Below are 26,447 nucleotides of genomic sequence, written 5' to 3'. Positions count from 1 at the left end.
AGCTAAGTGGCTTATTAGAAGCTATCGTTTTGTTTTCAAGCTTTCTGATTTGATTCCGATGAAAGATTAATCAATTTTAGTGATGTTGTCTTTTAATGTATATGTGAATGTTTTTTTTTGAACGAAGAGCCTTAACGCAACTACGGCTGATATTGAGAAACAAAATAAACCATACTCAATAGTTGAATGAATTGTTTTTATGGCCTTTAAGTTCAATAGCGTAAATACTAAGCACCGATACAATACACAATTACGAGATTCTCATATTTGTAAAACATAAAAGTGTGTTAGGTATAGGTGAAAATTAAAATCGAATGTGATGCAGTACAGTCTCCGGGGACTGTGGAACCACATGGCTTCGGATTTACTGAGCGTCACGTTGAGGCCCAATCCCCTGATTTTGCCGACGACATGCGCCAGCGGTGGTAAGACGAGCAGACTCAGCAAAGCTCCCTCCCCGGGCCACGACCAGCGTGTCGTCTGCGTAACAGATTATGCTTAGGTCCGGGAGGAGGGCACCGCTCAGCACCCAGTCATACCCGATATTCCACAAAAGAGGGCCGAGCACCGACACCTGTGGAACACCGCGCACGACCGGGAACCGGTGCACGACCCCACCTTGTCCGGTACACGTGACCGATTTGTCCTCCAAGTAGGAATCCACCAGCCGGCGAAGGTAGCGTGGTACTCCGTGACTTTCCAGCGCCACCCCCGGCGGGTGGCGCTGGTTATCACGGACCACGGACACCGCCAAGGCCACCCCACTCCCGGAGGAGCCGAGCGTGGGGGAGAACAAAAAAAGTGCGCGTACGCCGCTCCCTATCATTTTTGTATTTATTATTTAATTACTTACTACATAACAGAGAAAAAATAATGTTTATATGTTTAGCGTCTAAACGATTAAGCATGTTTCTACTGATGTAGCTATCGCGACCGCAAAAGTTTTTTCTGTCTGTAAAGTCTGTGTTTATTTATTATTTGCGCTTTTGTTCTTGTAATTTCTTTTTCTGTATATCTTTAAACGACAATAAAATCGGTAAAATTTTCTTATTTTGGTCCCTAACCATAATATTTGTGAAAAATAATTACATTCATTAATAATTCAGGTTTATCAGTAAACGCGTTTCACTCACCAGAAATCCTCTTAATGTGAAGCTGGGTCGCGAAATTGTTTCCCATTTGCGAAACATAGCTGTCCTTTTTGCTGGATAGTTGAATGCTGAAGCCATCAGATTCCAATGAGGCTCGTGGCGCTCTTGCAGCCTGCACAGCTTTATTGCATAGCGTAGTTGGAGCTACCTTGGCCAAAGCCGCTTCTTGGGAGCCGGTGCTGTCCCGGCGCCGGTTCTTGTGATCGAGAAGCATGCTTGGGGTACACCCCATTTTGGCACTACACTTTGGCACTAGCACTGACACCAGCACTGGCACTTGACTGCAGCATTTTTCAAATCTGGAAAAATGTAGATTCGATGTTAAGATTATTCGCACTACAAAAAATAGATTGTCTATACTAATATTATAAAGAGGAAAGATTTGTTTGTTTGTTTGTTTCGAATAGGCTCCGAAACTACTGGACCGATTTGAAAAATTATTTTCCATTAGAAGCCGACATTGTCCCTGATGAACATAGGCTACTTTTTTTTAATTTTTATTTATTTTATTTTTTTGGTTTGATGTGTGTTTTAATGTTTCCGAAGCGAAGCGAGGGCGGGTCGCTAGTATAATAATAAAAATCTTCTAAAACCGATAGTGTTTTAAATTTTTCCTTTCAGTGGCGCCTTGATCCTCTTAGAAAATTTATTTATTTTATTTTTTGTTAACATAGAAGTGGAAACACAATCATCATTTGCATCTGTGCTTGAACTAGGTGATAAAACCTGTATCTCAAGCAGCATTTAAACTTAAAACATTTCTGCAAGAATATCCAAGAATAAAATACCGAAAGGGTAACAGAAATGTTTCGGTTTCCTGTTTACCAATGAACGAATCTCATGTTACCTAAAGTTTTAGTTCTGAACACAATTTTCTTACAGTATTGGATTCTAATCAATCTCAGGTCAATATGCCTTTTGATTGAAATAGAAATAGTACCTATGTAACTAAATGTGAAATAATTTAATAATTCAAAATGTAATGGACGACAAAAACAATCAACGTGTTTAATTGACTAAATTATTTTGTTTAGAGCTTGGATAGAAAAGAACTTACATGGTATAAGACCCAGCTCGAGGTCTGGCTTATGAGTACACATTCCCAAAATTCCAATATTTAAATTTAGCAATATATAAATGATACATATATGCATTTTTTACAATTACTCCCACGCAACCTGTTGTGTGTTCATGGTATTACGACAAAACCTTCTCTGAAATGATTACAACAATATTGGTTTTTAAATTGATGATATACCAATTTTAGCAGACAAGCGATTGTCTAGCAGGTCTGTTAAAACAGGTTTATATTGACCGATGTATTGTTTGTTCTCTTTTTAACTACTTATCTGCCAGCAGCCTTGAGGAGGTATTGTACGATTATCTGGATAAGTAGGAGAGCTCAGGGGGTTCAGACTAAAATTTTGCTGACGTCTGCCGTAGCAAGAGCAGTGCTTCGCTGAATCTACCACCGAATCGGAATCGCGAACCACCAAGAAGATTCGGTCAGAAACTCAATGGGTCGTGCCTATGAGATTCTTTCTTTCCCACTATAATTATTTTAAACGACCACTTAAATAGTTTTGTAAATAATACATCATTTTCTTTACTTACTCCAAGTTAAGCCAGACTCATACCAGATCGATTTACTTAAGCATGTTTTGTGTAAAAACTTTTTTAATTACGCTCTTTATTACACGGTTCCGCGGTAGAAATTATGAACGATGCGATGTATCTTTCTACTTACGATACAACTTTGTAACGATACTTCTTGTCTATAGATACAAAAAAAAAAATCAAAACTTTTTGCATTAGTTATGTATAAGGTAAATTGTGCAAGCAGTTCATCTAGTTACCGGAAATTATTGACTGTTATTGGTGTGATTAGCCCACTGAGTTTTCTCTCCGGATCTTATCAGTGGGTCGCGATTCCGATACGGCAGTAGATTCAGGGAGCCACTGGTCTTGCTCCCACAGACACAGCCCACTGAGTTTCTCGCCAGATCTTCTCAGTGGGTCGCGTTTCCAATCCGGTGGTAGATTCTGCGAAGCGCGGCTCTTGCTAGGGTTCGTGTTAGCAACGTCGTCAGGTTTGAGCCCCGTGAGCTCACCTACTAGTTAAGGTTCCGCTGATATAGCCTCTCAAGGCTATCAGCTTAGGTAGGAAAAAAAAACCTCTTGCTAGAGTTAGCAAATTCGTCATGCTTAGCCCTGTGTGCTCGCCTACACGTTCGACGAACCTAGTATAACTCTCAAACTTACTAGGTAGGCACAAAAAAAGTTGGTGCGAAGACTTTTTGTGAGTCAACACGGGTAGGTACCGCCATCTTATTTATTATTGCCATAAAGCTAATATACTTTTAGAAGTCTGCAGGTTGGGACTTTTGTAACACAGTTGACACATAGACCTCAGGTCGTTAAGCTGCACATCAGTAAATGCGATAGAGATGTACTGATTTAATCTACGGAGAAAGCGGCACTTCTCTAGTGAATGAATCCTTTTATTATTACGAAACCAAAAGTAAAGATGGCGTATTTGAGGTCGTCACTGAACATATATGTCGGCGTTAAGCCAGGATTTACACACATAAGTTCTTTTACAATGAAAATACAATACAATTCTATAAAACTTTAACATTACTTGTTTACAACAAAAAGCCACGCCTGAGTTATTCAGTGGTTCTTACACAATTAGCCATTTTTTGATTGATGGTTATAGCAACTACAACTTCTTTTAAACAAACAAATGTAATTACTGTGAAACAATTGACAAAATATAGCTTAATATTCAAAATACATATTTTAGTGATTTTTACATGACTAACATTTAATTTAATTTACATGAATTACTTTTAAGTAATATTAACTAACATTGTTATTATCCAGCCTAATAATAGATGGCGCCAACAACATCATTGCATAACAATTACAATACTTAATTAAATTATTAGTACTGTTAATTATAATATAAATTATTATTAATATTTATGCTTTATTCATATTTAATCATTTATACAGTCATTTGTGTTTTTAAACAATAATATAAACATTAAACATATTCTGAACATTTTCACATCAAAACAGTGTCTGCTAATTATTAAATATGGTAGATTAACAGTTTTGTTGCTAATAATTAATAAATATTCACATATAATAAACTAAACTATATATTATTATGTTAATTATTGCCAACAGTGGCGTTTGCGCCCATATATACATATCATGAATTCACAAAACACATCTTGGCAAATCTTAGTACGTCTTTTGTAAAACAAATATTAAAGCTCCGTGGATATAATTCGCTTCTTTGATCTAACAAATATGTCAAAACAAACTGTAATACATTTCTAAACGAAACATTAATACCATTAACTACAGTTTGTTTTAATATAACGAAGTATTTTATGTTCATTATGTAAGCTTTGTCTTTTGTCCATGTTTTTTTTTTATATACAGTTTTATTTTTGTTGGAACGAAGTTCCGTATGGGACGATGCGGAGGGTACCCCATCCGGGAAAAAACGTCCGTAACGTAAGATTTATGTTATTATTCTTTATTGATTTCTTCATTTTTACAATTATTAACGGCCCGGATTACCGTCCCGCAGGGTACGGGACACGGATTCAAATTCCGGTCGGTTTCCGTACGTTTTCCAAAGACGTTTGTCACTTATCTGGTCTTAAGGTGTAGTAAAGCCCGTAATAGTAGGGATTGAGATGGGTATAGATCGTTATTAAGCGCTCCATATTGTCTTTTTTAGAGCAGAACAGTTCGTTACGTTGTAATGCAATTGAGACTGTGATATCATGTATAAGTGCGTGTTTACTTCTATGGGCTTCGGTAACCACTTAGCATTGGGTTGGACGTATGCTCAATAACACCTTTAGGAAACTTAAAAAAGATCAACAGTAAAGTTGATTTTATTACGAACTAGCTGACCCGGCAGACTTCATAGTGCCAGTGCCACAATCCATAAATAAAAGACCTAAACTTTTGTATAAAATAAGCTTAAAACAAACAAAAGGAACCCGTTCGACGGGGGAAACATCAGAGAAAAAACAAAATTGTTATTTTTATTAAATTCCGAGCATTTTCATATTTATCTACCACTTAAACCTTCTCTGGACTTCCACAAATAATTCAAGACCAAAATTAGCCAAATCTGTCCAGCCGTTCTCGAGTTTTAGCGAGACTAACGAATAGCAATTCATTTTTATATATATAGATTAAGTCGTTGCTAAAGCTCCACATAAAGTAAATGTAAAATAACGTACGAAAATTGTAATTACTCCGCACACACTCAGGCTCGCATAGTTACTGGTGATGTATGAACTATGAAGTAATTGTTCCATTTGCCGCGCCCGACTGCGCCCCCGCGTTACTAAACAAAAATTCTAACCATTATTTTTAGGTTTAATTGCTTATTGTCACAAAGCCATGCGACAGCCAATCAAAATGTCCAAGCATCCAAAGACAGGGTACTGTTAGGCGGCCTGACCAAATGTTCTTTTATAAAGATATTTTTTCGCGACCGAATGAGAAGAGAGAAAAATACCCGACGAGGAACTAAGTGGGTTGTATCTATGGATTAAGTTGCACATCGAGCTCTTGATTTTGGCAAAGCTGCTTTGTAGAATTAGTTTGATATAACATTACACATACAATGCACAGAAACAATAAATTGGTATTTGTCTGTACGTTTACTTTAAGATTGGACACTAGTTACTGAATCTCATAGAAACTGCAATGAGAATGGCGTTGGTGAATTCTCAGTCTTTCTTTATAACGGTTTCCCGTGTACGCTGGAATAAATACTTGCTTCGAGAGCACAGCTAAACGCTCAATCACCAGTGGAATTTAGATGGAATTTTCTAGAAATATTTTAAAGTCGTGTTCACATAAAGGTAGCGTGCAAGCGTGCTGTAAAACTACCAGTAGCTGGGATGTTAAATTAACGAGCTAGGGAAATACATGAAACTGATAAAAAGGGCGAAGCAATAGCAGTTTCATCGTCCTCCGACCTAAATAAAGAACGCATTTACAATTTTAGTGTAAATAATGGGGGTGAATAAATCGATTTCATTAATGAACGATTTATTGGAATCGAGTATAATCGATCAGCGCCCGATGGTCTTTGTTCGGAGCCAGTCATTCGGCGAAGGGGGTGAATTAATTAATTCGGCGACGTAACAACAAAACAATTTAGCGATACTACTTCCGTAAGATGAAAAATCAGTAACATTAATATTAAGTTTGATTAATTGCTTTATTAAATATTATCATTATCTTATTTCTATTATAATAGTTAGGTATACTATTTCTATATTATACTTATTGGCCATCGTTATTGGCCTATAGGATAAGACGTCCCGTGCATTCGTATCTAGCGATGCAACGGTGTTCGGATCCCGCAGGCGGGTACACATTTTTCTAATGAAATACGTACTTAGGAAATGTTCACGATTGACTTCCACGGTAAACGAATCACATCGTGTAATAAAAATCAAACCCGCAAAATTATAATTTTCGTAATTACTGGTGGTAGGACTTCTTGTGAGTCCGCACAGGTAGGTACCACCACCACCCCGCCTATTTCTGCCGTGAAGCAGTAATGCGTTTCCGTTTGAAAGGTGGAGCAGCCGTTGTAACTATACTGAGACCTCAGAACTGGGCTCCAGTAACCACTTAACACCAGGTGGGCTGTGAGCTCGTCCATCCATCTCAGCAATAAAAAAAAACCATAATTTTATTTTACATATTATTTTATTCCGAATACTCAAATCTCAATGCTTAAAATGTCAGTAATTTGTGTTTTGTTAAAAGTGTTTACAGGTTTTTATGGTAATTACGGCAGGCAGTGGCTTGGCTCTGCCCTTGTCAATGCTGACAGCCATTAGTGACGGTAACCACTCACCATCAGGTGATCCGTATGCTCGTCTACAAAAGCAATACAAAAAAAACTAAATAATTCGATTTTTACACTAATGTTTTTTATATTATAAATTAAATTAGCCTGTATTCCTATTATTTAGTTGTTGTTAAAATTTATGCAATGTTTATTTCTTCAAAATAGCATTGTTATAGTTCTTCAAAAATGGAATAAGATTACGTACTACGAATAGAAAATCTGTCGAAATGCCCAAAGATAATTTATTACTTATTTTAAATAGGGGGAGAGAGAGAGAGAGAGAGTATTCTTTATTGTATACCAAAAAATATATAAGCAATGTTTAATACAACATGTTTAATACAATAAACATTAAATACAAAAAAAGTAGAATTGGCGATCTTATCGCTAAGAGCGATCTCTTCCAGACAACAGGTGGATAAGAATCATTTGGAAACGAATTACACGCGGTGTATCGATCCAGTGAAATATATTAGGTATATGTACATACACATACATACACGCATAAATACATACATATGCACGTACAAATACATAAACACACACAGTCCTACGTTTCAAAACTTATTTTGTACAAAGGCTTAAATTGCATTTTATTATTTAGCTATGAAGCGTTCGCGTGACGTCACTAGCGAATGACGCGGAATATTTTCACCTCATTAATAGACCGTAACCTACTTACACTAATTTAAAATAGCTATACTATATTATTGTTTTAAGTTTGAGACTTGAAACTAGTTTTTCGATCACCTTGAGACAGCGAAAACTGGCAGGAGATACAACATATCTTACTACTAGAATTAATGCTAGTGTTAACGAGTGACTTGAAGGCTCTTCTTCTTCTATATCGTTCCCTCACTACTGAGGATCGCGACCACATGTGACGTACTTCCAATGTGCTCGATTTTGAAGGCGCTTCGTAAGAAAATGTTCAGTTTTGGAACAAAGTTCCTTATGGGACGATGCGGAGAAGTACCCTAACCGGGGAAAACGTCCGTAACGTAAGATATTTATTAGTAATGCAAACAATGTACGACTTAGCTTTGTAATAACGTACAAATTAGTAATGCACAGTGTACGACTTAACTTTGTAATAACGTACAAAAAATAACATATTTTTTTATCATTCGTTGACCACGATCTCAGAGCGTTCGTTTGCGCAATATACTAACTCTTATGCAAACAACCGTGAATGAAGTGTACCACAGTAAGTTCGCACGTTACCGAATGACCGTGGGTTGTTGCGAAACCTCCAGTTTCATTTTCTTTATACTTCGAATAGAACTTAAAATTAATATTTTTATAATAAGGAACTTCGTTTCTATCCGGTGTCTCACGACACCATACATATTTTTAATGTGAATTCTTTCTCCTCTTCCTTTCGTCGATAATTCTCAATGGCCCTCGTGGCCCCCTTTAATAACTTTCTCCTGGATTATCTCGCGACAGCCCTACCTATCTTCGGCTGCGAGGATGGTATTGTGGACTGAAGTATTGAGAGTAGAGCGTATCAGTTCCGACCATCGCATTGGACTTCTGCCTCTGGACCTTCTTCCGCATACCTTTATATTCTTTTTACGTATTACGAATTCTTGACGTACTTTACTGATACAATTTAGTGACGGTAGGGTTTATTGCGAATAAACTGGTGGTAGGACCTCTTACGAGTCCGCACGGGTAGGTACCACCGTCCTGCCTATTTCTGCCGTGAAGCAGTAATGCTTTTCGATTTGAAGGGTGGGGCAGCCGTTGTCAGTATACTGAGACCTTAGAACTTATATCTCAAAGTTGGTGGCGCGTTTATGCTGTAGATGTCTATGGGCTCCAGTGACCACTTAACACCAGGCGGGCTGTGAGCTCGTCCACCCATCTAAGCAATAAAAAAAAAGAATATACTACCAGTCTTCTTATCTTTGTCGCAAAACAGTTATACAGTTGACATTTCGACCCCACCTCTCGAGATGGGTGGTGGTTCGTCAAAATGCAGTAACCAGAGGCTACAAACATTTTCTGAGCATTACAAAAGGCAGTTTTTCCAACTGCTAATACCTAACACATATCCGATCCTGTAGATTGAATGGTAAACAGTCGACGTCGCCCAAAACACGTCATTACGGATCCTCCTGATTCATTAACGGTTCTTTTAGGTACCACAAGCACCGGTTACCGTCGAACCCGTCGCTTGTGAGGAAGGGCTCGACGAGTGAATTAGCCCACAGATGCAGCCCACTGAGTTTCTCGCCGGATCTACTCAGTGGGTCGCATTTCCGATCAGGTGGTAGATTCTGCGAAACACTGCTCTTGCTAGGGTCGGTGTTAGCATCACTCCGGATTGAGCCCCATGAGCTCACCTACTAGTTAAGGTTACGCTGAAATAGCCTCTCGAGGCTTAGGTAGGAAAAAATAAAAAAACTACCTAACTCAAAATCGACTTTGTATTCGTCGAAACAAATACCCAAAGGGAGTGCGGTCCCATCGACCGCAAAAACGAAATTGATGTTTCGCACCGAAAGATCCCACCCAATATTTCTGTCGTGTTCAGTAATTTTCGCTTATTCAACTTTTTTTATTATGTCCGTAGGGAGAATAATTTACTCTTTCACACACAGAGAGAGAATTGAATGGGAATTTCGGATGGAAATTCTACGAATAAATCGTTACGCTATTAAAAAACGAGATTGCCTCTTCAGTAAGGCTTCGGGGAAATTGTTTATCTTTTTTTTTTTTTCGATTTGACGCTATGATTATTCTGTAAAAATACTACCCTTCCAATTTTGAAATAGCTGTAAAAATACTACTCTTCCAAATTTAAAATAGGAGCTAATATTGAATTGTTATCAAAGCATACAGACTGATCGGAATATGGTTCATATCAATAAAAGTACTAAGTCAAATGACGATTAAGGCTTTGCTGTTGTACTATTTTCATTACAAATTCTTTTTAAGTGAATTCCAAAATTGAGATTGAAGACCACATAATAAACACAAACCTATGATTATAAGTTGTACGTACGTTGGAATGTCACACAATGAACAATAATATTCGGTTTCAAGTTAGAGCAACTGTAACAAGGGAATAAGTTGGAGAGAAATATATTTGCGGTACAAAGTATGAACTGATAGCGAGCTAAAATCAATTTAGGATATGAAATTCAAACTAATTTTGGAGTTGTACGTGACTGTTATTTGAAAACAGAAATCATAACGGGATTTACCAAACATTTAAACTAGTGTTCGCGTAATGATCGAAAATAGACCACAATGACTAAAACCATAAAGTTTATAATCCTCGTATTTTTTTATTTTTTATTTCTTAGATAGTTGGACGAGCTCACAGCCCAACCGTGTTAACTGATTACTGGAGCCCATACACATCTACTCTAGGATCTCAGTATAGTTCCCCCTCGACCGGGTATCCGTAAATGGATTCCCCAGCGTTAAAAAAAAAAGGATCTCAGTTACAACGGCTGCCCCAAGTTTCTAACCGAATTGCATTACTGCTTCACGGCAGAAATGGGCAGGGTGGTGGTACCTACCCGCGTGGACTCACAAGAGGTCCTACCACCAGTAAAGTATAGATAAAGATACTCTGTTTAGTTTGTTAGTGATGTTTTGAAGATTTTTTTTTCAGATTTTATTGTTACCAATATATTCCGTCATAAGCTGTTATAAAAAGCAAAGAAAAATAATACCAGTTGATGAAGGAGATAATTGTACTTATGCAACGGTTCTATTATTTTTTTATTTATTATTGCCCTTTTAGGCATACGAGCACATGGCCCACCTGATGGTGAGTGGTAGCCGTCGCCTTCAGCAATGTCAGGGGCTGAGCCAAGCCGCTGCCTACTGTTGAGTACTCTCTACAAGCCTCGTTTGAAGAAGGACAAGTCATAGTGCTCGGGAAACACCGCGGAGGGGAGCTCATTCCAAAGCCGGATGGTACGTGGCAAAAAGGATCTCTGGAAACACACTATGGATGAACACAGTGGCTGCAAGTAGTATGGATCATCTCAAACAATTCCTCAGAGCACTCCCCATGGAATATGCGGTACAAAATACACAAAGAAGCGAAGTCCCTCAACAGACCCAGAGGTTCCAAGGTTATTTATTGACTATTTGTGGCGGGCAGTGAATTCAGTAGCACAGGTCTCCCTAATTTTTATAAATCCTTTTAAAATATACAATTCAAATTACTATGAATTACTATTATTAATTATATGCATTAATGGTAAATGGTCTTCAAGTTTGCATACATTTTGAAAAAGTTTCGTTGATTTTTATCGATTTAAATCTTTTATGATATTCGTAATTATGTAATCATGATAATATTGTGTAACTTTTGAACTCTGAACTGATTTGACATTGTGAGAATCATCAAGGTACAATTGTTACTATAGGTACGTATCCGAAAATTATTGTATTGTATAAATACCTTCAAATAATGAGAGCTATTAAAATTATTTGTCGAATAAAACTTATGAATTTTTTTACTTGGACCATTCCTTAGTGTACAAACTCAGCTCTGTGGTACAATCAAATAGACAAGTATTCCTCCAACATACATAGGTATTTTATGTTCCCTATTAGACTGGAAACTAACTGAATTACTTGCACGGCGACGCGTGCATTTCAATTAGAGTGTGCTCTCTGTGATATTCCACGCGGCTATAAACTTTATAGCGTTGATTTAATCAACTCTCATAATGTGTCTGCTGTCTCGATTTTCAAAGAAATCTATTTTATCGATAGTAAGATCCGATATTGGATTGAAGTCAACGACCTAAGTCGTAAACTATAAAGCAGTGGCAAATAAAAAGTTTTTATTATGTTTATATTAACATCGTGTAATAAAAATCAAATACGCAAAATTATAATTTGCGTAATTACTGGTGGTAGGACCTTTTGGGAGTCCGCGCGGGTAGCGCACAACCATCCTGCCTGTTTCTGCCGTGAAACAGTAATGCGTTTCGGTTTGAAGGGTGGGGCAGCCGTTATAACTATACTGAGACCTTAGAACTTATATCTCGAGGTGGGTGTCGCATTTACGTTGTAGATGTCTATGGGCTCCAGTAACCACTTAACACTGGGGCTGTGAGTTCGTCCACACATATAAGCAATAAAAAATAATAATTAAGTACTTGAATCTTTCCTATTCACTTTTCTTTTACAAAACGCATAAAAGTTCGTTTTTCTCTGTGTTCTGCATTACTACGGTACACCTTTATAATAATAATTAACTCAAAGCTCTTATCCATTTCAAGATGAGGGTAGTATTCAGAAAGAGCAGACATGTTTATTCTTAGCCTTTTAAGTGCATCTGAGTACTTTGCTCCGTTGTACGACTCAGTATGACTTGAGACGTTGTTGCATGTTGTTACGAGTATTTTACGATACTCGAGATTTGGTCTCTGCAATGAATGATATTCAGGAGCCACTTCAGTCGAAACCTTACTGGTGGTAGGACCTCTTGTGAGTCCGAACAGGTAGGTATCACCACCCTGCCTATTTCTGCCGTGAAGCAGTAATGCGTTTCGATTTGAAGGGTGGGGCAGCCGTTGTAACTTGCACCCATCTAAGCAATGAAATAAAAAAGCTTCTATACAAAAATCATAAGTTTTTAATCAGTAAGTTAAGTAGCATATACTTATAGTTAGCATTTATGTATAGCACAAATCTGCTTATTAACTTCATATTACGTGAATACGCACTGTAATCCGAACCAGCTGCCAGACGCGTTTTGCACGTCATTCGATTTTATTTATGTTACATTATGTGCAGCGCACACTTTTTTCAGATAGGTGGCGGCATTTACGTTGTAGATGTGTATGGGCTCCAGTAACCACTTAACACCAAATGGGCTGTGAGCTAGTGCACCCATCTAAGCAATAAAACAAAAAAGCTTCTATACAAAAATTATAAATTTTCAATCAGTAAGTTAAGTAGCATATACTTATAGTTAGCATTTATGTATAGCACAAATCTGCTTATTAACTTCATATTACGTGAATACGCACTGTAATCCGAACCAGCTGACAGACGCGTTTTGCACGTCATTCGATTTTATTAGTATTATGTGTAGCGCACACGTTTTTTTCTATTTCAAGAATGACCAGAATTACTTTAAGCAAATTAGTAGCTTACTAACTAAACTGTCTTGTCACTAGGTCCGACAAATTTAAACTTTTCTTTTAAATATCACATTTTTTACTGGTGGTAGGACGTCTTGTGACTCTACACGGGTAGGTAACACCACCCTCCCTATTTCTGCCATGACGCAGTAGTGCGTTTCGATTTGAACGGTGGGGCATCCGTTGTAACTATACTGAGACCTTATATCTCAAGGTAGGTGGCGGCATTTAGGTTGTAGATGCGTATAGTCTCTAGTAACCACTTAACACCAGGTGGCCCGTGAGCTCGTCCAGCCATTTAAGCAATAAAAAAAAAGTGTTTTGCCATTAAGCGAGCAAGAAAGAAAGAAAATAAGACAACAAGAAAACAACAGAGTTTCCAATACAATTTTTCTTTCATTACAAAATGAAAAGAAATACGATCGATCCGAAGAGAAAAACCACTATTGTTTTGTTAATTGAAAATAACGGAGTATACGTGACATTTGAGAACAATGGAATTGTTGTGATGACGGTCGAGCCACATGTCAGATGTAGCTACCTATATCAGGGGTCTATGTATGTTTGTTTTTAAACCTCAATATAATATGTAAATCGTTTAGGAAAACGAAGGCATGATTGACAAGCGCAGCACAAAAAATTTTTTATCGAAAAATTCTAACACACTTATTTAGGATTGGCAAGAATGGAACGTATGAAACGAGTGTGAAACGGAGCGTTAAGATGTGAGTGAGAGAAAACGGAAAGAAAGGGAGAAGAGAAGGACAGACTGAATGACAGAGAAAATGAAGATGGCGAAGACGGTTGAAAAATGAGCAAGACGTAACAAAAGTGTTAATTGCTCGTACGGATTGCTTTCATGCGACCATACGCAAGCGGTGCGCATCCTTGGTACGCAGAGTGCGGGCCAGCTCCAACACGGTCCTGACCGTGATTGCAAACAGACTGGACTGCCCCTATATAAGACACTGTTGTAATAAGCATCTGTCTCTCATTAATCTAACATAGTGACTGGTATGGTGGCGGTTACTCAGTTAACATTATTTTATTATTTATTGTATTCGTTCTTTTATTAATTTTATATTAGTAGTTTATTGTATTTTGATTTAGATGTTATGTAATTGTATGTGACATTTTATGGGCTTAAGTTGCCTGAAATAAACGCATTTCATTTCATTTAATTTCATTATTATAACAGAAGATTTTGGAACAGTGGAAGTTTTATTTTATGCGCTGCTATCCCTATTCTACACTTATGTTTTATTCAACTGATTAGGGTATTAATGATTTTATATAGGACACGGGTGGCGAGGGCCCACTGTTTTCGTTCGGGTTTCTAGCATGGCCTATCGCCAATACTTAAGATATAAGGTTGACTTGTTCGAAATGGTTCATTTTCATCTCGTATGTACTATCGCATCGCACGTACTATCCATATAAATTCTCCTCTACGGTGTTTTCCGAGCGCTAGTCTATCTTCAAATGGTTTGAGTATAGCTGTAGGCATTGATTGTACCCCTGCCACAATTATTGTCCATGAGCGATTATTGATATTGCGAAATTACTTTAGAAACGTAATCTTTTAAACCAGTTGTATTGATGACATAAATAATAAATTAGTGCATTAATTGATTCATTAATTTTTCAATTTTATTTATTTCTATTACAACGTATTTCCAGATTCATGTGTGAATGCTGAATTATAATATATCACTTTATATTATACTATTACTAACTGACCCGGCAGACTTCGTAGTGCCTCAATCGATAAATAAAAGACCTAAACTTTTGTATAAAAGAAACTTTAAACAAACAAAAGGAATTCGTCCAACGGGGGACACATCAAAAGAAAAACAAAATTGTTATTTTTATTTGATTCCGAGAATTTTCATATTTATCTACCTTTTAAACCTTCTCTAGACTTCCACAAATAATTCAAGACCAAAATTAGCCAAATCGGTTCAGCCGTTCTCGAGTTTTAGCGAGGCTAACGAACAGCAATTATTTTTTATATATATAGATAGATATTAGTATAGATTATGTATGTAGAACAAGCGTTAATATAATAACTAACATTAAAACTACTAACTGTTAAAATAAATAAACAAATAAAAAAATAACTAAATTAAATAATAACATTTAAGTCTCAGTTCTCAAAGCAGGTAGCAAAGGTAAAAAAAAGGTAAAAATCATAGTTCTATAGCAGGCTCCTTACTGAAAGACATTGCAAAGTCAGTTTGAAACAATATCGTTGCCATACGCATAAAACGAAGGAAACAGCTCATAAACAAAAACCTCGGTAATACCAACATTAAAAAAATACAACATACAACATAAAAAAATCATACGTACATCGAGTGCTGTGTTACGGCACACCTGTTGCGAATTGGCTTGTTTCCAAATTTTCCTCAACAACGTTTATTCTGTCGCAGGCGGACCATTGCGGCTTCTTATTGCAATTTATTGGACAGTTGGATAGGTTTAGGTGTGTTACGGGAACACACGTAGATATCAATACTCCGGATTATTGTAAGTAAATTCTTGACGTTTATTGGGTGCGCCATTAACAATCGACTGACTTCTTTCATGGATTTTATTAGTCGCAATGGCATCTTTGTTGCTTTGTATCAACACGAAATCTATTTTGACAGTTATTATACTTTATTGTTTTAAGGTGTTGGTGAGCGTTACTCTATTAGATTTTTAAGCCGATGAAGTGCTGATAGTTTTATTTTAATTCTTTAAGCTTTGCGCCGTCAAGTTTAATTTTTATGTTCGTAGTTCAAGCGCTTAAAGCGTTCACTTAGATGCCTGAGTTAATTTATTCTGTCTGGTATTAATCGTTATTTTCGTTCTGGGTTTTGTAAAGTGAAAAATGCAAAGTTTTGTTATGAAAATCTCTGGACATATTTAAAATCTTATCCAAATTTATATTTAGATTTCCTTTTACAATTGAATTATTTATTTGAAAGCTCTGGCGACAGATTGTTTGTGAGAAACGGTTATCAATTTACTGTCATCCGTTATTATACATAGGTATACAGTTTCTTACATCGAGAAAGATAATTTTGAGCGCTCGGATAAAAATGTCATGTGGAACTATATAGAATTACGTTTACAGTTTGAAGTATTTTTGTGGCTTTGTTGGCAAATCAAACGTAACGCACATGTGCACGCAGTGTGGACATGTTAATTGATTTAGAAAAAAATCACTTTAATTTAAAAAAAGAGTCTTTAATCTTTTTATTGATGTATTTGCGATTTGCGTGAGCTTCCCTGTACTCAATCATGGGACAAAAAAACTGCTAAGCCGATTTAAATGATCCATGTAGTATTTCAACTCTTACAAGCTTAAAAGGAAGGGTAGATTCTAGGTGGTGCGTGACAATTAAATAATTGAATGTATTATGTGTTATGTGATTTGATTTCAAAAATATTCTTTGTTTTTATGAACATGTGAGGAAATGCGATATAATTGGGCGATGTATAGAAATGGTAGTGTAAGGTAGAGAGGGAAGAGGTCGACTGAAGAAGACATGGATGGAGTGTGTGGATGATGATATGAGACAATGATAAAGGCTGATAGAGGAGAATGGAAAAAAATCGCAGTACCGACCCCACCTAGCGGGACAAGGTAAAAGAAGAACTTTTTTTGGGAATGCTCGATTTTACTGCTAGTTAATTTTTTGTAACGAGAGCTTTAAACTTGATTCTTATGGAGTCAACTTAAGAGGTTTGTGGTATAGTGATGCATAAACATACATACGTGCCATCCATCAATACAACGAGTATGATTATTAGAGGGTTTTCTATTTCATAAAATGGGCGATCCTAAAAAAACACTTCTCGCGTAAGAAGTGATAAAACGTGACGGATCACAATGTATGAGCCAAACACATACTCGTATATGTGAGTCGTCTATTATCAAAGGTGGCAATCTGTGCATTTGGACAAAAAAATGTTATTGATATGTCAATACAGATTGATTTGAATATAATCGTCTTCTTCAAAGAATACGGTTCAAAACCTGCATTAAATAAAGGTTAATAGTTAACCTGTTATTTATCTAAGATGTCGTTCCGAAGAGTTTTGTGACTGCCAATGAAATACAAAGTCATTAATTCGTTTTTCTGATTTACCAATATTGTTCAAAAGTCAGATTGCCGGCTTTGATAATAGTCGACTCATGTGTACATATATTGTTGCGTCTATTTCTTAGATGTATCTTGAGGTGGCCAAGAAAATGAATAAATGCGTTCACTTCTTCAAATACTCATTATATTATTTTTAATTATTTTACAAATACAAAATTGAAATGCGCGTCCATCTTCTTTCTTCGTGTTATAATAATTTTAAATTTTGACAATTGGTGCCACTGTTGCGTTTCCTGTTTTGTGATTGGTTCGTGCGATATGACGTCATCGTTGGCCAATCACAGCCATCAATGTATCACGTGACGTTGATTCGTTAACATATTATATTTTATTAAAACCGGGAGAATTTTAGTTCTAAAGTTTCGAATTCCTTAAAATACATTTAAACAGAATGTGGTAATTTACCTGGTTTAACTAAAATCGTAGTTCAATGGTAAGGTATTATTTATATATTTTTTCTTTTATATTACTTTTAACCACCTTAAGTAATATAAGAAGATATTTCTTTTCTAAATTTTATTTTTGTAACATTTTTCTGTACACTTTTCTATCTTAAATAAACATAAGTTTTTTTTTATTTTTTGTTTGCCAGAAAACTTTTGTATGCAACATTGGAATCCTGCATTTCTGTTGAAATATTTCTGTGTACAATAAAAAATTATTAGTGTCTTTTCCTTTCAAGAAACAGGAAAATTGGCGGACCTCTTGTGAGTCCTCGTGAGTAAGTACCACCACTAAATAGGTATTTCTGCCGTGAAGCAGTAATGCGTTTCGGTTTGAAGGGCGGGGCAGCTGTTGTAACTATACTGAGACCTTAGAACGGATATCTCAAGGTGAGTGGCGCATTTACGTCGTAGATGTCTATGGGCTCCAGAAACCACTTAACACCAGGTGGGCTGTGAGCTCGTCCACACATCTAAGCAATATTTTTTTTATAGATATTGAAAACCCAGTAAAAGAGCCAACAAACCTATTACTGTACTGTCACTGCACCACCAAGTCATTTATAATGATCTAGAAGTATTAATTAGTATTTGAACGAAGCTGGGGTCACCCGCACGTATCTTCTGATTAACAGCGCTGCTAAATTTGCAATCGTCTGATTTTAAAGTTATCGTAAAATCGAGTTTTTCATATTGATTCATTTATGTACCTTTTTTTAGAACGAAGTATTTACAGCAACGACCACTGTCTCGTTTGTTGGAAAGAGCTCTTAAAACAATTCATCATGCAATTAGAATAGACTGGCAAGCGCAATCACCCTCACAATTGCAATTGATTCACTAGAGATTTTATATAACAATTCTGCAAGCTCGCAAAAAATACGAATATTAAATTTTATTAAAAAAATCTTAATTTTATTATACCGTTCTCAAATGCATACGCCTCATCCTAGACGGAAAGTAATCGATACAGGAAGCGTCTTACGTGCTGCACGCATTAAAAGAATGGCCAACCTCCCTCAGTGTGTGCTGCAAACATTTATTTAAATTTTTTATTGCTTAGATGGGTGGAAGAGCTCACAGCCCACCTGGTGTTAAGTGGTTACTGGAGCCCATAGACATCTACAGCGTAAATGCGCCACCCACCCCGCGATACGAGTTCCAAGGTCTCAGTATAGTTACAACGGCTGCCTCACCCTTCCAACCGAGACGCATTACTGCTTCACGGCAAAAATAAGCGGGGTGGTGGTACCTACCCGTGCGGACTCACAAGAGGTCCTACCACCAGTAAATAATTACTTGAATATATTTAATATTTAATCATCCAAAAGTGCTTCAAAATACACACGTATAATTTAGGTTAGGAAATTGTTGTTTCTTAATTTAACTAAAACATAAATTATTATTGATAAGTGACTTGATCCATAATTTTTATAGCTTTAAAAGTTTTTCTTTGAGAGATTTTCTTTTCGTTTCGATTGTTACTCTCATCTCATCCCGTTTTCAATGTCTAGAGATTCCGGTAACCTCTTAAAAATAAGTGAGAAAAAACACTTTACTGGCTGACCTACTTTACCTGCTGGCTGGATGTTTTTTAAACTCAAGTAAATTAAAAATAAATATTCATAATTAAAACACTGTTTTTTTATGATTTAATCTTGCGTTTTTTACTATTTTAAAGTATTTACGACGTGTCGAAAACTTTATATATTTATTTATTACATAGGGAGATCACAACTCACCCGGTGTTAAGTGGCTGCAGGAGCCCATAGACATCCACCCTGAGATACGAGTTCCAAGGTCTCAGTATAGTTACAATGGCTGTCCCACACTTCAAACCGAAACGCATTACGCGGACTCACAAGAGGTCCTATTTCCTGCAGTCTGCGTACAAAGTGGCAACTAATTCGATAGTGTTTACGTCTTGGAGTGAGCTACAGCATAAGCTACATAGTATAAAACAAAGTCGCTTTCTCTGTCCCTATATCTGTCTGTCCTTATGTATGCTTAAATCTTTAAAACTACGCAACGGATTTTGATGCGGTTTTTTTAATAGATAGAGTGATTAAAGAGGAAGGTTTATATGTATAATAACATTCATCAAATAGTGGAAAAATCAATAATAAATTACAGTTTCCGAAGCGGAGCGAGGGTGGGTCGGTAGTTATTAATATAACACTGAAAATTTTCGTTGGCATATGGCGGACGGGACTTTTTCGGTGGCGACTATTCTCGTAAATTCGTAGAATGCTTTACTTCACGTTTGAGTTTATGAGAGCGCACACGGTTCGGTTATGTATCTGAACTCATGACGTTTACTACCTACAAATTATATTAACACACGGTCGAGCAGCCATGTTAGCTTTTTAATGTGGAGAGCTGTCTCGTTAGGTAATGAGGCCAGTAAAAAAAAAACTGAAAATAATTTTTAAATAGTTTTCTTATGCTATCTGTGGCATAGATTTTTCTACTGCCTGTATCTATGGTCTATAGTTGTATCTTTGTCATTAGAAATCAAAGGATGCGCTTTTATTAATTGAGTACAAATTTAATTTGAATAAAATATGTGTATTATATTGTAATAATTTGTATTAGCCTACAATATTTATACCGTTACTGGAGTCAATAGATACATGAATACCGCCACCCACCTTGAGACATGAGGTCTAACTTTCAATTTTATAGTATAACAGCTGTCCCGCATTACTGGCATAGCATTTCAAACACGAAAACTGGTGGTAGGACCTCTTGGGAGTCCACACGGGTAGGTACCACAACCCCGCCTATTTCCGCCGTGAAGCAGTAATGCGTTTCGGTTCGAAGGGTGGGGTAGCCGTTGTAACTATACTGAGACCTTAGAACTTATATCTCGAGGTGGGTGGCGCATTTATGTTGTAGATGTCTATGGGTTCCAGTAACCACTTAACATCAGGTGGGCTGTGAGCTCGTCCACCCATCTAAGCAATAAAAAAAAAAATACATTACTGCTTCATAGCAGCCATAGGCAGAATGGTGGTACCTACCTGTGCAGGGTCACGAGTCGCGCTACTATTAGTCTTTACTGGTAGTACTTATTAAATAGTAAGCAGACATAAATATATATACTTGAGATAATAATTCAGGCGAAAACTCATGCTACTTTTTTTTATATTTTTCTAATTCTCTCCATCTTGAAAATCCAATACTGAAAGAAAGTTTATTCTTAACCAATTAAGTTTTAGTTAATAACTTCGTCATTGAATATATTTAGTTCGACAAAGATACTGACAGTGTGTCGCTCAGCCAATGTGGCGCCTGGAAAATTCTCAAAACCTGTTTTTTATCGTTCTAATTAATAATTTTACGTTTCACTGTTTCATTATTCGACGGTATACATAGAAGAAGGTCGCTTTTATTTTTATAAAAAACAAATGAAGTAAATTATGAATAATGAATGAAGCATGTCCTAAAATAAAGTACAACATTCCTGCACTGAAATATTTTAATTAGTTTTTCGAGTCACGGAGATTAAAACGCCTACAAAATAGCGTTGGGGAGCAACGATTCATGAAAAATTTAATTTTTCAAGAAAAAAATTTGACGTCATTAGAAAGGAAAATTACCAGATGGATTTTCAGAGGGGCAAAAGAGCTGATAGCTTACCTAATATGGGAGGGTTACTGGAGTTCAGTTTTCACGTCCTTGCTACCCACCTTGAGACGTGAGGTCGAATTACTGCGTCGCGGCAGAAATAATATAACGGTGGTTCATTTGCGATACGTTTTTTGGAGGGCAATGACAAAGGGAAGATCTGCTACCGAGCGGCTGAAATTTCTCGGTAGACCGACGGTCCAAATTATATTGTTCGAAGCTTGCAGCAAAATTAGCTCGGAAATGTTTTTAGCGAAATTCAGGCATCTGGTAAATATTTTTGTGTTATATGTAGGCTACTACCACAATCTGTTTAGTAATTATCTAAACATTTTGAAGTCGTCGTGGCCTAAAAGATAAGACGTCCGGTGCATTCGTGTTGAGCGATGCACCGGTGTTCGAATCTCATGCGAGTACCAATTTTTCCAATGAAATATAATACGTACTCAATAAATGCTTACGATTGACTTCCACGGTGAAGGAACAACATCGTCTAATAAAAATCAAACCCGCAAAATTATAATTTGCGTAGTTACTGGTGGTAGGACCTTTTGTGAGTCCGTGCGGATGGGTACCACCAGCCTGCCTATTTCTGCCGTGAAGCAGTAATGCGTTTCGGTTTGAAAGGTGGGGCAGCCGTTGTAATTATACTCGAGGCCTTAGAACTCTCAAGGTGGGTGGCGCATTTACGTTGTGGATGTCTATGGGCTCCAGTAACCACTTAACACCAGGTGGGCTGTGAGCTCGTCCACCCATCCAAGCAATAAAAAAATGTAATTTATCTTTTATATTTTATCCGAAATAATCTTTTTATTTTGGATGTACTTCCAAAGGCTTGCCATTTAGGTACTGTGGTTATGGTAACGAAAAGGGATAATGAAGATTCAGACGTTACATTAAATATATGAGTGTCTATAATTTTATTATAATATTTGTTGTGTAAATGTGTTTTTATTTATTTCTTTTTTATTGCCCTTGTAGGCAGACGATCATATGGCCCACCCGATGGTGAATAGTTACCATCACTCAAGGACGTCAGCAATGCCAGGGACAGAACCAAACCGCTGCCTACCGCTTAATACTCTCCACAAGCCTAGTTTCAAGAAGGACACGTCATAGCGCTCGGGAAACACCGTGGAGGGGAGCTCATTCCAAAGCCAGAGGTTACGTGGCAAAAAAGATCTCTGGAAACGCACTGTGGATGAACGCAATGGCTCTAAGTAGTATAGATGAACTTTACTCCGGTGGCGGGCAGTGCGATGGTAAACACGAGATGATGGGATCATATCAAACAATACCTCAGATTATTCCTAACCTAAAAGTACAAGTAATACCTCAGAGCACTCCTCATAGAATATACGGTATAAAATACAGATATAACTGAAGTACCTCCGTATACCCAGAAGTTCTAAACGTTTATGTACGAACACAACGATATAATTATAAAATCTATATTTATAGTAAATATGTGTATGATATTATAGATGAAGGTAAATATTGTTTCCTATGTATATAGAGACAGAATTGGAACTTCTTTCATTACGACAATAGAACACATTAACCCTCTAATCGTGATCCCCGCTCTCATAGATCTGGCTCATTTAGCAACGAACAACCATCACCGACCCAAATATGCCTTGACAGATCCACTCAACCTTTGAAGCAGATGAAAGCTACTAGTTCTAACGCTATGATCAACCACAGAACTAATACAAAGTACTCGTGAACTGAATTCACAGACAACCAATTTAGTTTCTCGCCGGATTGCTCAGTGGTTTGCGATTCCGATCCGATGTTAAATACAGTTGATAAGTAACTGTCGTCTTTAGCTTTCAGGGCTTCTTCGGAGGTTCTAGGCCAAATGCTAGCAAGCCGCCTCGCTTCCTGAGTGAGTTGTCGAGTTCATTCACCCGTCTTGGTAAAGCGGGAAAGGCTTTTGGACCACAAACTATCCAGCCCAAAAAAAGTAAAAGTAAATTTTGTCTGAAAACAATCCTGAATTCTGATCACTGCTTAACATACTGGTTCCAAAGTTCAAGTGTACATTTGAGCTTAACTTTCATCTAATTATATTTCCCTTTTATTTATTTATTTATTAATTAATGGATGAAAAAGTTCACGGCTAAATGTTGATAAGTTGTTACAGGTACCCGTTTTTAATTTGTCTCTAAGCTCTAATCTCTTGTAGGTGGCGCCCACGCCGGCTGGACAGCATCAAAGGGTCAGGGTCAGGAAAGCGGAAAGAACTATTACTCTGCCGTGATTTATTGAGGCGATATATTTCCCTTTGCTTTTATTGACGCATGTAGTTTTAAAAAGTTTTTATAATGAGTTTTTCCAAAGGTTATTGACTCGAAAATAAAATCGCAGTAAACTTACCACGAATACAGAGGTACGTGACGAATAAATTTCCTTTCAGGATCACCGCTAATCGCTACGTCTGATAAGAGCATTTCATCTTTTCAATTGTGTTAATTTAAATTACGATTTACAAGACATCGAAGCAGTGACATCTAGTGAAACTAATGGGAAATACATACATGTAAATAATGTTTAAGAGATATACAAGACTTTTCCTCGACTTATATATATAATATTAAAATCGTTCAAATATATATAATATATTGTATTTAGAATAACAGCAATCAGAAAAAGTGTAGTGTTCCGTTGGACTAATGCGAGATAGTCTTACAAACGGGGAATATGATAGAATACGTATGTATGTTTTACGTATTGCCCTTCTAGGCAGACGAGCATATGGCCCACCTGATGGTGAGTGGTTACCGTCGCCCATGGACTTCAGCAATGCCAAGGGCAGAGCCAAGCCGCTCCCTACCGTTGAGTACTCTCCACAAGCCTCGTTTGAAGAAGGACAAGTCATAGCGCTCGGGAAACACCGTGGAGGAGAGCTCATTCCAAAGCCGGATGGTACGCGGCAAAAAGATCTATGGAAACGCACTGTGAATGAACGCAGTGGCTCCATGTAGTATAGATGAACTCTACTCCGGTGGCGGGCGGTGCGATAGTAAAAACGAGTATGTATATTTGTACAAATATTTCCGACTTACGATGTGACATAAAGTCAATTTCACCGCGATCTCTCTATCAAGCGCAAACTTGTACCCTGTTTTCTAATATAGATTCGATGTGACCATTATATATTTATATTATTTCAATTATAAATTTTATGTAACGACAGAAACCAGGTGCAAAACTAATTTACAAAACGTATATCACCTTACGTACTTTACGACAAGTAGCCCGTGTCGTTCGTGAGGTGCGGAAGCATTTAATATGTACTTAATCACAAAGAGATGAAGGTCGTAAATTGATTGTAACAACGGCCTTTCATGGTTCATGTTGGTGCGGTTAACATGTACTGATGGATAAACAGTGTCATTATCGGAGATTATCTTTCCCGTGTCTCGGAGGTAAACATCATATTAGCGACGAAAATACAGAAGTAGAACATATTATTTTAACTAGTAGTCCTGTGGTAGTTGAAATTCGACTTTATGTAATTTAAATTATAATTTTGTAGTTGTACACTATTATTATATATAAACAAATAATATGCATGCGTGTGTGTGTCAAATACACGGTAGTGTGTCATATTTTTATTTATTGACTTAATGTATTTTTATGCACAATTTAAAAAAAAATTAAAATTCTGCACTCTTTTTCTACATTCTCTATAAGTGAGGGAAATTTCATACTCCTCCGTCCGCGCAATTTTCGTAAAAAGGGGTACAAAGTATTTGCTTCGCGTATTAATATATAGTAAATATAGATAATACAGTTAAGGCTGAAATTACAAAAGGTTCGTGATTTCTAAAATTAAATGAGAATTTGATGACATAATCAGATTTAAAATTTAAGTTAAATAGTTAAAAATCAATTTCGATAAGAAATGTTGAAACCAATTAACTATTACACACACACACACACACAATCCAATTTATATAAAAATTAAGTTAAATTGAATTATTATTTTAGAATATGTATATGAAATAGGTTTAAAGACGAATATTATTAATACAATTTGCTTAAATATGTCAAGTGTGGGCAACATTTTGATACTAATAAGCAAAGCATTCCAGAGCTGAATGCCTTTGACATTTAAATAGTAATCACGCAACGTAATACGCGATCTTTCCATCCCACAAACAAAAAGTTCAACTCAAGATTCTTTACACATTCAATTTCCAAATAATGGTTGTCGGTAACATAAAGATAATTAAAACGATTCTGAACTTAGCGTAGTAAAGGGGGATTTAAAACGAGTAGGTATTTTAAATTAATACTAGAGGTCCCGCAGTAGTCGAAATTCGACTATAATTAATTGGAATTGTAAGTTTGTACACTATTATGATTGTATTTTATACTTCTATAATTACAAATTTCGCCAAGGCTACACTATAAAAAATATTAACAAAGGCAAACAATATTTAATCTATTCTCAATTTGACAACAGACGTCAAGAACAAAAGTTTGACAATAAATAGTATGCATGCGTGTGTGCGTCAAATACATGGTATGTAGTGTGTATAACGTTTTCTTTATTGATTTAATGTATCTTTTATGCATTATTTGAAAAAAAAATAACATTGTGCACTTCTTCTTTATATTCTCTATAAGTGTGGAAAATTTCATACTCTTCCGTCCGCGCAATTTTCGTAAAAAGGGATACAAAGTTTTTGCTTCACGTATTATAATATATAGATGACGTATTTGGTATATACTCGTCTCTTTCCCTCATTAAATCAAATTATAGTTTCGGCCTTCAGAGACAGAGAATTATTTCTTCTTCCTACTCGTACACTCTTGACAGAGTGGTCGTGGTCATGCATCAGTCGGATCCTGCGATACCGATGCTCTCGCGATGCGACGCCATGCGGCACGGTGTTTCGCAGAGTGAGAGCATTCGTTTATGTTGGAGTGAGTCACAGATTTTATGAGGTCGGTCCATCGTGTTGGAGATCGTCCGCGAGATCTTTTGCCCTCGACTTTCCCTTGCACCATCAACCGCTCAA

General features: G+C 36.7%; 1 protein-coding gene across 6 annotated transcripts in view; it reads right to left on the bottom strand.

The window, feature by feature from the left end:
- Pde8 (phosphodiesterase 8) overlaps positions 1-26,447 on the bottom strand; it is a 257,748-nt gene that overhangs the window by 176,443 nt on the left and 54,858 nt on the right. For all 6 annotated transcript variants that reach the window (XM_089735322.1, XM_089735321.1, XM_028188434.2 and 3 more), the window contains one exon: positions 1,134-1,450. In XM_089735322.1, coding sequence (XP_089591448.1) covers positions 1,134-1,383 — 250 coding nt within the window. In that variant the 5' untranslated portion in view covers positions 1,384-1,450. The remainder of the gene's footprint in view (positions 1-1,133; positions 1,451-26,447) is intronic.

The sequence above is a fragment of the Bombyx mandarina genome, chromosome 19 (genome assembly GCF_030267445.1).
Source record: "Bombyx mandarina strain Sakado chromosome 19, ASM3026744v2".
Classification (NCBI taxonomy): Eukaryota; Metazoa; Arthropoda; class Insecta; order Lepidoptera; family Bombycidae; genus Bombyx; species Bombyx mandarina.
Note: the sequence above shows the minus strand (reverse complement) of the source record. Positions and strands in the feature narration are given on the sequence as shown.